Source organism: Salmo salar, chromosome 05 (genome assembly GCF_965601325.2).
Source record: "Salmo salar chromosome 05, fSalSal1, whole genome shotgun sequence".
Taxonomy (NCBI): domain Eukaryota; kingdom Metazoa; phylum Chordata; class Actinopteri; order Salmoniformes; family Salmonidae; genus Salmo; species Salmo salar.
The window spans coordinates 10048833-10061227 of NC_138295.1; the positions used below are offsets into that span (position 1 = coordinate 10048833).

Below are 12395 nucleotides of genomic sequence, written 5' to 3' on the forward strand. Positions count from 1 at the left end.
CAGTCACATCATGCATTGGATACAGTCTCTCCCAGTCACATCATGCATTGGATACAGTCTCTCCCAGTCACATCATGCATTGGACACAGTCTCTCCCAGTCACATCATGCATTGGATACAGTCTCTCCCAGTCACATCATGCATTGGATACAGTCTCTCCCAGTCACATCATGCATTGGGTATATGAAGTGATATACAGTGTAGGCTGAATTACGTTTTAATTGAATTTAGATACATCTTCATAATGGCTGACAATCAATACACAAGTTATTTACATTAGTCATTATTATGAAATATTACAATTGGAATTTACAGGAACTTTGTACAAAATATGCCTGATGCGTCGTGGTAACGTGGTTGATTCATCTCAGGTCCTGTCACAGTCCTTTCTGGAGAGAAAAAAAATGGTTTTGACCCATGCATAAAAACACTGATGTTTTATTAGTGTCTGGTAGTTGGTAGGTAGTGGTAGAGCCTTAGTTTCCTCGCTGCCAAGTAGCTGCTTTTAAAAGTCCACTAGAAAGAAATGGGGAAAAATAAGAAAACTAAACAAAGAAAAAACTTAAAGTACAAAGTACAGGGTCAGGAAAAATTACATTCTTATTTTTCTTCCATGAATTTAAGCTTTTTGATTTGTGTAATCCGGCCACGGTACATTTTACCTGTTAGTTAGTTAGACTGCAAAAAAAACAAAAAAACAACAGACCCGTTTAAATATATAATTCATTCATCATTTTTATACATCTGGTTTTTCATGAATATTTAGTTTTATAAAAATGGACCATGTCCTTTTCAACGTGATTTTTTTAAAACCTTAATATCTACAATTCATCAAAACATAAAACCTAATCACAATGGAACGTGTCAAAGTTCTAGAACCAATAAACTCTATTGATATGATTGTGGATTACTATATTTATGCAGCAACTTTCATTGCAATGAAAGATGGGCTTAGCTATCTTGATGTCCATCAGCAATGTAAATAAGCACCCCCCTGGGTTATAAAATAAAGCAAACCTCTCTCCCCTTGATGCCGCCCACACTGGCAATGCAGAGGCAAGGGTTTAAAAGCACTGTCTCTCTCTTTAAACGAGGCCAGTTTGATTTGGTGGACTACTAGATTCTGAGAAGTACAACGAAGTCAGGTCAAAAACACTTGGCAGGTCAGAGCTTCAAGATCCACCGTCTTACTATACTTTTACATATGAAACCTTCATGGGAACTTCAATGGCCAGAATGTACGATGGGTCATGTCCTCTAGGTTAAAGATCATGAACCCACAAAATGGCAGGACAGAAATGGCAGCACTGAAGACCCATTGGAATGTCCATAGAGAAGAGGACATTGACCAGCTGCGGTACTTTCACTTACAGTAGCCCGTTGTTGTTGGTCCCCAAATAAACCCCAAGCTCAGCCTAAGCTATGGGTGTGAAAAGAGTGCTGCAGGAATGGCGCCTGCAACACTTCTTGTTACACAGAAGAAATAACCTTAACTAGTTTTAAAAACCAAAATGCTTTGTGCTCCATCGTTAAAGATGGAGATGCAGCAGAAATGAAACAGAAGCATGCTTTTTAAAAGGATGTTTTTGATATACAATAACTATAGGAAAATAATCTATCAAAGATCAACCCCATTTAAAATCCTCGAGAAAAGCTTTCCTGGATGCAGATAGCTCGGCTATGAACGAAACACACATACTAAAACAAAACAAATCCTTAAAGTAAACACAAGCATAAATATTTGATCCACAGAGAGTTAAGCTACAAATGACAAATATTAGAGTGATATATTGACATTTCTTCGGGAACAGGCACAATGTCTGTCTGTCTGTCTTTTTAAAATCTCTCCTCTCCCCTGTTGAAGTGTCGGTCAGTCATTAGAGGTTATTCCCAGATCAGAAAAGTCATGGCAGATAGAAGCTGACTGTAGAAGAAGTGTTCGGGTGTAGCGCTCCTTCCTTACAAAATTATTTTCTTTTATTTCATACATTTCTTTAAAATGAATCAGAAAAAAAATAGGTGCGCTGTTCTCTCTCTCTCTCTCTCTCTCTCTCTCTCTCTCTCTCTCTCTCTCTCTCTCTCGCTGTCTCTCTCTCTCTGTCTCTCTCTGTCTCTCTCTGTTTCACTCTCTCTCTCTCTCTCTCTCTCTCTCTCTCGCTGTCTCTCTCTCTCTCTCTCTCTCTCTCTCTCTCTCGCTGTCTCTCTCTCTCTCGCTGTCTCTCTCTCTCTCTCTCTCTCTCTCTCTCGTCTCCATGATATCCCTCCATCCATCTCTCCTTAGTGAGCGTAGTAGAGCCAGTAGATCACGTTGAAGAAGGAGAACACGGTAGGGAAGATCATCCTGGACCACTTGTCGATAGAGTTCACATCAGCCAGGTCAGGGATGTTGACCTTGAGCTGCGAGGCCCGTCTCCGTAGGCGGGACTTCTTCTGGGTGGCGTGGCGCTCCAGGGCGCTGTGTGGTCCGCCGCCGTAGTTCTGGCGGGCCATGGCGGCCCTACGGTACTGCAGCGTGGAGCTGTCGTAGGCCAGCATGGTGTTGCGGGGGTCACCCAGACCCCCAGGGCCCAGGGACCTGGACAGCTCAGGAGGAACACCCCCCATCTCGTTCTTCATCTCCAGGGAACCAAACAGGATGTTGTCATCAGTCAGGGAGGCGGTCATCTGTGATACGAGGAGGGGGGAGGAAGAGGAGGGGCCGTGAGAGGAAGTGAATGGAGGCAAGGTTTACAGATCTTATTCTTAAATAATCTATGCTTACTTAAAATACTTTGAAGGTGTCTATCTTTACTGTTAATTAAAAATAATGATGTGTGCGTTTTATTAGTAATGTGTTATTAGTTGTTGTCATAGTTTATGATTGAGGGGTTTATCAAATACTGTTCTGTGGTTGTACTAATAGGACACATTTGACTTACAGTAGCGAATGTATTTACCATGAAATGTAATATTTAATTATAGATTATATTTCTATAAGTCAATAGCTAGTCATTACACATAAGTATAAACTAGCAGTCCTGTAAATATACTATATATATATATATATACTACCGTTCAAAAGTTTGGCGTCACATAGAAATTTCCTTATTTTTAAAGCAAAGCACATTTTTTGTCCATTAAAATAACATCAAATTGATCAGAAATACAGTGTAGACATTGTTAATGTTGTAAATGACTATTATAGCTGGAAAACGGATGATTTTGAATGTAATATCTACATAGGCGTACAGAGGCCCATTGTCAGCAACCATCACTCCTGTGTTCCAATGGCACGTTGTGTTAGCTAATCCATGTTTATCATTATAAAAGGCTAATTGATCATTAGAAAACCCTTTTGCAATTATGTTAGCACAGCTGAAAACTGTTGTCCTGATTAAAGAAGCAATAAAACTGGCCTTCTTTAGACTAGTTGAGTATCTGGAGCATCAGCATTTGTGGGTTCGATTACAGGCTCAAAATGGCCAGAAACAAAGAACTTTCTTCTGAAACTCATCAGTCTATTCTTGTTCTGAGAAATTAAGGCTATTCCATGCGAGAAATTGCCAAGAAACTGAAGATATCGTACAACGCTGTGTACTACTCCCTTCACAGAACAGCGCAAACTGGCTCTAACCAGAATAGAAAGAGGAGTGGGAGGCCCCGGTGCACAACGGAGCAAGAGGACAAGTGCATTAGAGTGTCTAGTTTGAGAAACAGACGCCTCACAAGTCCTCAACTGGCAGCTTCAATGCTAATCCAAGTTTATCGTTTTAAAAGGCTAATTGATCATTACCAGTCTCAACACCAGTCTCAACGTCAACAGTGAAGAGACGACTCTGGGATGCTGGCCTTCTAGGCAGAGTTGCAAAGAAAAAGCCATATCTCAGACTGGCCAATAAAAATAAAAGATGGGCAAAAGAACACAGACACTGGACAGAGGAGCTCTGCCTAGAAGGCCAGCATCCCAGAGTCGCCTCTTCACTGTTGACGTTGAGACTGGTGTTGAGACTGGTAATGATCAATTAGCCTTTTAAAATGCTAAACTTGGATTAGCTAACACAACGTGCCATTGGAACACAGGAGTGATGGTTGCGGATAATGGGCCTCTGTACGCCTATGTAAATATTCCATTAAAAATCAGCTGTTTCCTGCTACAATAGTCATTAACAACATTAACAATGTCTACACTGTATTTCTGATCAATTTGATGTTATTTTAACAGACAATTTTTTTTTAAATTTTCTTTCAAAAACAAGGACATTTCTAAGTGACCCCAAACTTTTGAACGGTAGTGTGTGTATATATATAAATCATTCTCATGGACAAATCATCTTCATTGGCATCTCATAATTTTAGCCAGCATGTGGTTACCATTCTGTCTAGTCAGAACAAGACAAACCGAGTAAACAAACAACGTAAACAAAAGGAAGAAATGTGAGAGGATAAAGGTTGAGAGAAACAGTAATAAGGAAATATTGCAAAGATGAAGTAGAGCTTAAGGTTGAAAGTTCAGGGGTCAAAGTTAGGTTTAGGTTAGGAGAGACGTTGTGAGGACTGAGGAAGTGGATCGGAAGTTTCTTCATCCATAGCCTGACTTCAGAATCAAACAAAACATCTCTAAATCAAAAAAGATGTTCAACTTAATAGTTGAAAGAAGAAAAAAAAATCAATGATATCTGTTGTTTATACTCTGTTCCAAGGCCACTCAGTTGGCAAACTCAGAATGAGAAATAATCTTTTGTCAGTTTTCTTCTCTGTTAGTAGGCTGAGTGATAATATTCCACTAACCATCTCATTTCCTTTCAATTGCTTCACTTGCTATTTGGGAGAGTTATCAATTTACCTCAGATGTTCATTTTTCTGTCATACCAACATTAGCTTTGGAATAGCTTGTAATTACAAGCAGCATTTCCTGTCCCCCCATTTTATAGGTTTCCCATCAATTAAAGGTGTATAATATCTTCACTGAGAAGTAGACTCTGTACCAAATGGCACCCTATTCCCTATATTGGCCCTGGTCAAAAGTAGTGCACTAAATAGAGAATATGGTGCCATTTGGAACGCAGATCCAAACTATGCTGTAATTTATTCAACCACTACTATGACGTGTTTGTCAGGAAAATGCATGAAGAGCAAATCAAGAGAAGGGAAAAAAACACAATGGTGGGAAGTGATGATTAAAGTTGCCTTTAAAAATCTATAGAATAAAATTAAAGAAATGCACAAAAATACTACAGTATTTTCCTCTGATCGGGGGAGGGGGGTGTTGATTCAGATTGATGACATTTGTTAAAGTTTTGACTTTCAAAACCTTCCAGTACCTTATTTCTTTGCTCGCCTAGTCCTAATGCGGCATCGTCCACAAAGATGGGATCCCACATCGTGTCATACGCGTCAATTTCCCTCTGTTTCATTCTGGCATACAGAGCATCATCTCTCTGAACTACATTTCCCACCATCCACTGCAAGCATACAAAATCAGCACTGTTACCATGGAGAAATCGCAGCTTGCTGTCAGATGTTGTCAAATCCTGGTCTAACTAATAAAGGTGTATTTTCATTGAAGTGTGGTTGATAGATACACATGGCTACACCAATGGGACATGGAGGTGTAGTAGAGCCCTAGTGCAGAGAGAACCCTGGTAAAGGACATCAAGTCAACAGTTGATCACAGAAGCATCACATTGACCTTGAGAGAAAGAATAGCCTGTGTTCTCCTACTGCATCCGACACCACATTACACCAACAACACAACCTCTCTAGAACCATCTGTCCCTACTCCCTTCCTATCCAGAGACACCTACCTTATTGGGGTCGGGTCGGAGTTTCTCGTTGTTGGCGACGGCTAGTTTCTCGGCGGCCCTCTTCTGCCTCTGGGGCCCCCGTCCAAAGAAGATGTAGTTGACGAAGGCGTACTCCAGCAGGGCCAGGAAGACGAACACAAAGCAGCCCATCAGGTACATGTCTATGGCCTTGACGTAGGGGATCTTAGGAAGAGTCTCTCTCAGATGGGTGTTGATGGTGGTCATGGTCAGCACCGTGGTGATACCTGGAGATCACATTTTACCTTTACAATCACAGCATTCACCAAAATAATGTCATAAACAAGTCATTCAGAGCCTATCAGCTTTATAATAGTTATCAAAAAACACCGGAGATCATTGGAAAGAGAATTTAGTCGTAAACAAGCAAGATGACTAATTATCAAACAAGTGTTTTCAACGTTTACTGTCCTCATCTGCAGCCCTGAAAATAAACCGTTTTTCATTATTGTTTTTCGATTGTGCTTTCAATCGAATCAAAAAACCCTAAACCTGAAATGGGTGTCAGGTGTGCGTCTTCAAAGGAGATGAAATCAGCTACAGTTTATATCTGATTCTGTATGTGATAAAGGACCACAATAATCCTGTGTCCTCCTGGTACAGGGTCGGGAAACAGCCAACAGGGATGTGAGTAGTAAACAAGTCCATAGTAGTGTAGTAGTTTGGCACCCTTACAGACCTAATGAACCCATACGGACAGATGGTTCCTCATTCTCCAGACCTAATGAACTCATACGGACAGATGGTTCCTCATTCTACAGACCTAATGAACCCATACGGACAGATGGTTCCTCATTCTCCAGACCTAATGAACCCATACGGACAGATGGTACCTCATTCTACAGACCTAATGAACCCATACGGACAGATGGTTCCTCATTCTACAGACCTAATGAACCCATACGGACAGATGGTTCCTCATTCTACAGACCTAATGAACCCATACGGACAGATGGTTCCTCATTCTACAGACCTAATGAACCCATACGGACAGATGGTTCCTCATTCTACAGACCTAATGAACCCATACGGACAGATGGTTCCTCATTCTACAGACCTAATGAACCCATACGGACAGATGGTTCCTCATTCTACAGACCTAATGAACCCATACGGACAGATGGTTCCTCATTCTACAGACCTAATGAACCCATACGGACAGATGGTTCCTCATTCTACAGACCTAATGAACCCATACGGACAGATTGTTCCTCATTCTACAGACCTAATGAACTCATACGGACAGATTGTTCCTCATTCTACAGACCTAATGAACCCATACGGACAGATGGTTCCTCATTCTACAGATCTAATGAACCCATACGGACAGATGGTTCCTCATTCTACAGACTTAATGAACCCATACGGACAGATGGTTCCTCATTCTACAGACCTAATGAACCCATACGGACAGATGGTACCTCATTCTACAGACCTAATGAACCCATACGGACAGATGGTTCCTCATTCTACAGACCTAATGAACCCATACGGACAGATGGTTCCTCATTCTCCAGACCTAATGAACCCATACGGACAGATGGTTCCTCATTCCCCAACATCTACATGAAACTTTTGCCTAGCTGTGTATGGGCACACGTGTGGGGGTATGTGTGTGTGTGTTCATTCATGTACTGTAAGTGTATGTGTGTGTAAGCGTTCATATGTGTGTGCTTGCGTGCGTGTGTATGTGTATGTGAGTGTTGAGTCTCTGTCCAAATTCCAGGGGACCAACCAAAGGGTTCAGGAATCAAATGAAATCAAATCAACATTTTATTTGTCACATGCACCGAATACAACAAGTGCAGTATACCGCACAGTGAAATGCTTACTTACAAGCCCTTAACCAACAATGCAGTTAAAAAAAAGTAGTGTTAAGAAAGTATTTACTAAAATAAAGTGAAGTAAAAAAATACAATTAAAATAACAAATAATTAAGGAGCAACAATAAAATAACAGAAGCGAGGCTATATACAGAGGGTACCGGTACAGAGTCAATGTGCGGGGGTACAGGTTAGTTGAGGTAATTGAGGTAATATGTACATGTAGCTAGAGGTAAAGTGACTATGCATAGATAATAAACAGAGAGTAGCAACAGCGTAAAAACGGGGGTCGGGGGGGACAATGCAAATTGTCCAGGTAGCTATTTCATTAGATATTCAGGAGTCTTATGGATTGGGGGTAGAAGCTGTAAAGAAGCCTTTTGGACCTAGATTTGGCACTTCGGTATCACTTACTGTGCGGTAGTAGGCTAGGGTGGCTGGAGTCTTTGGCAATTTTTGGGGCCTTCCTCTGACACCGCCTGGTATAGAGGATGGCAGCAAGCTTGGCCCCAGTGATGTACTGGGCCGTACGCACTACCCACTGTAGTGCCTTGCGGTCGGAGGCTGAGCAGTTGCCATACCAGGCGGTGATGCAACCAGTCAGGATGCTCTCGATGGTGCAGCTGTAGGACCTTTTGAGGATCTGAGGACCCATGCCAAATCTTTTTAGTTTCCTGAGGGGGAATAGGCTTTGCCGTGCCCTCTTCATGACTGTCTTGGTGTTTTTGGACCATGATAGTTTGTTGGTGATGGGGACACCAAGGAACTTGAAGCTCTCAACCTGCTCCACTACATCCCCGTCGATGAGAATGGGGGCGTGCTCGATCCTCCTTTTTCTGTAGTCCACAATCATCTCCTTTGTCTTGATCACGTTGAGGGAGAGGTTGTTATCCTGGCACCACACTGCCAGGTCTCTGGCCTCCTCCCTATAGGCTGTCTCATCGTTGTCGGTGATCAAACCTACCACTGTTGTGTCATCGGCAAACCTAATGATGGTGTTGGAGTCATGCTTGGCCATGCAGTCATGGGTGAACAGGGAGCAAAGGAGGGGGCTGAGCACGCACCTCTGAGGGGCCCCCATGTTGAGGATTAGTGTGGCAAATGGGTTGTTACCTACCCTTACCACCTGTGGGTGGCCCGTCAGGAAGACCAGGATCCAGTTGCAGAGGGAGGTGTTTAGTCCAAGGGTCCTTACCTTAGTGATGAGCTTTGAGGGCACTATGGTGTTGAACGCTGAGCTGTAGTCAATGAATAGCATTCTCACATAGGTGTTCCTTTTGTTCAGGTGGGAAAGGGCAGTGTGGAGTGCAATAGAGATTGCATCATCTGTGGATCTGTTGGGGCGGTATGCAAATTGGAGTGGGTCTAGGGTATCCGGGAGGATGTTGTTGATGTGAGCCATTACCAGCCTTTCAAAGCACTTCATGACTACAGACGTGAGTGCTACGGGGCGGTAATCATTTAGGCAGGTTACCTTAGTGTTCTTGGATACAGGGACTATGGTGGTCTGCTTGAAACATGTTGGTATTACAGACTTGGTCAGGGACAGGTTGAAAATGTTAGTGAAGACACTTGCCTGTTGGTCAGCGCATGATCAGAGTACAGTACACGTCCTGATAATCCTTCTGCCCCGTGGCCTTGTGAATGTTGACCTGTTTAAAGGTCTTACTCACATTGGCTACGGAGAGCATGATCACACAGTCGTCCGGAACAGCTGGTGCTCTCATGCATGCTTCAGTATTGCTTGCCTCGAAGCGAGCATAGAAGGCATTTAGCTCGTCTGGTAGGCTAGTGTCACTGGGCAGCTCGAGGCTGTGCTTCCCTTTGTAGTCCGTAATAGTTTGCAAGCCCTGCCTCATTCGACGAGCGTCGGAGCCGGTGTAGTAGGATTCAATCTTAGTCCTGTATTGACGCTTTGCCTGTTTGATGGTTCGTCGGAGGGTATAGCGGGATTTGTTATAACCTTCTGGGTTTGAGTCCGCTCCTTGAAAGCGGCAGCTCTAACTTTAAGCTAAGTGTGGATGTTGCCTGTAATCCATGGCTTCTGGTTGAGATATGACATCATTGACACACTTATTGATGAAGCCAGTGAATGATGTGGTGTACTCCTCAATGCCATCGGAAAAATACCGAAACATGTTCCAGTCTGTGCTAGCAAAACAGTCCTGTAGCTTAGCATCTGCATCATCGGACCACTTCCTTATTGACCGAGTCACTGTTTTTTTCCTGCTTTAGTTTTTGCTTGTAATCAGGAATCTGGAGGATAGATTTATGGTCAGATTTGCCAAATGGAGGGTGAGGGAGAGCTTTGTACGTGTCTATGTGTGTGGAGTAAAGTTGGTTTAGAGTTTTTTTCCCCTTTGGTTGCACATTTAACATGCTAGTAGAAACTAGGCAAAACGGATTTAAGTGAGCATTTTCTTGTTTGCTTATGGCCTTATACAGCTCGTTGAGTGTTGTCTTAGTGCCAGCATTGGTTGTGGTGGTAAATTTCATAGCTATGAAAAATATAGATTTCAACTCTCTTGGTAAATAGTGTAGTCTACAGCTTATCATGAGATACTTTACCTCAGGTGAGGAAAACCTTGAGACTTCCTTAATATTAGATTTCTTGCACCAGCTGTTATTTACAAATAGACACAGACCAACACCCCTTATCTTACCGGAGGCAGCTGTACTGTCTTGCCGATTGAGCAAAAACCCAGCCAGCTGTATGTTATCCATGTAGTCATTCAGCCACGACTCAGTGAAACATAAAATATCACCGTTTTTATGTCCCATTGGTAGGATAGTCTTGATAGGAGCTCATCCATTTTGTTATCCAATGATTGCACGTTGGATAATAGGACTGTTGGTAGAGGGGGATTACTCACTCGTCGTTGGATCCTTACAAAGGCACCCCGACCTACGTCCCCGATATCTCTGTCTCTTCTTCATGCGAATGACGGGGATTCGGGCCTTGTCTGGTTTCTGAAGTAAATCCTTGACTCGTTAAAGAAAATGTTTTGTCCAGTACGAGGTGAGTAATGGCTGTCCTGATATCCAGAAGCTCTTTTCGGTCATAAGAGACGGTGGCAGAAAAACAATATGTACAAAATAAGTTACAAATAACGCGAAAAAACACACACAATAGCACAATTGGTTAGGAGCCCGTAAAACAGCAGACATCTCCTCCGTAGACATAAGAAGCAGCCCAGTGTGTTACCCCCTTTAACACCTTACTTCCTACATACAGTAGTGCACTACTTTTTTTTACCAGAGCCCTATGGGTAGTGCACTATATAGGGAATAGGGTGTCATTTGGGATGCAGCCCTGGTATTAGTCACAGCACGATTCACCTGTGTTTTTAGGCCCAATTCACCTGTGTTTTTAGGCCCAATACACCCATTGTGTTTGATACATTAGTCATCTGTGTTATTAGACCCAATACACCCATTGTGTTCGATACGTTAGATTTCTGCGTTATATACCCATTGTGTTTGATATGTTCGATTTCTGCGTTATATACCCATTGTGTTCGATATGTTAGATTTCTGCGTTATATACCCATTGTGTTTGATATGTTAGATTTCTGCGTTATATAATCTGCATTTGGTCAGATTCATAGGTATTATAGTAACTCTGCCATCCATCGCCCACGCAGTCACACAGCTAACTATGCCTGTTCATGCTGCTTTCCCCATGGCCTCTGATACCATCTAGAGCTAGAATTAACAATACACAGGGCTCATGCTCAGGACAGGGCTCATGTTCAGGACAGGGCTCATGTTCAGCCCAGGGCTCATGTTCAGGACAGGGCTCATGTTCAGGCCAGGGCTCATGTTCAGGACAGGGCTCATGTTCAGGCCAGGGCTCATGTTCAGGCCAGGGCTCATGTTCAGGACAGGGCTCATGTTCAGCCCAGGGCTCATGTTCAGGACAGGGCTCATGTTCAGGACAGGGCTCATGTTCAGGCCAGGGCTCATGTTCAGGACAGGGCTCATGTTCAGCCCAGGGCTCATGTTCAGCCCAGGGCTCATGTTCAGGACAGGGCTCATGTTCAGGACAGGGCTCATGTTCAGGACAGGGCTCATGTTCAGGCCAGGGCTCATGTTCAGGCCAGGACTCATGTTCAGGACAGGGCTCATGTTCAGGACAGGGCTCATGTTCAGGACTGGGCTCATGTTCAGGACAGGGCTCATGTTCAGGACAGGGCTCATGTTCAGCCCAGGGCTCATGTTCAGGCCAGGGCTCATGTTCAGGCCAGGGCTCATGTTCAGCCCAGGGCTCATGTTCAGGCCAGGACTCATGTTCAGGACAGGGCTATATGAAACCTGGACATCAGGGATATATTCAGCTATTTAAATCTGGACATCGGGGATAGATAAACCAGTCAGGTGAATATTTAGGCATCATGGTTTACACATCAGAAAGACAGACAGACAGAGCAAGCCAACCAGCCAGCCAGCCAATCAACCAGCCAGCCAACCAACCAGCCAGCCAGCCAGCCAGCCAGCCAATCAACCAGCCAGCCAGCCAGCCAGCCAGCCAGCCAATCAACCAGCCAGCCAACCAACCAATCAACCAGCCAGCCAACCAACCAACCAGCCAGCCAGCCAGCCAGCCAGCCAGCCAATCAACCAGCCAGCCAGCCAGCCAGCCAGCCAGCCAGCCAATCAACCAGCCAGCCAACCAACCAGCCAGCCAGCCAACCAACCAGCCAGCCAGCCAGCCAACCAACCAGCCAGCCAGCCAACCATACAGCCAGCCAGCCAGCCAACCAGCCAGCCA

The 12395-nt window shown here is 43.8% G+C and overlaps 1 protein-coding gene across 1 annotated transcript in view; it reads right to left on the minus strand.

Annotated features, from left to right (window-relative positions):
• Positions 1-201: 201 nt before the first annotated feature.
• LOC106592285 (gamma-aminobutyric acid receptor subunit beta-2) overlaps positions 202-12395 on the minus strand; it is a 113658-nt gene continuing 101464 nt past the window's right edge. Inside the window, exons 8-10 of the mRNA XM_045717878.2 lie at positions 5784-6028; positions 5301-5441; positions 202-2664 (exon numbers count right to left, since the gene is read on the minus strand). Coding sequence (XP_045573834.1) covers positions 2278-2664; positions 5301-5441; positions 5784-6028 — 773 coding nt within the window. The 3' untranslated portion in view covers positions 202-2277. The remainder of the gene's footprint in view (positions 2665-5300; positions 5442-5783; positions 6029-12395) is intronic.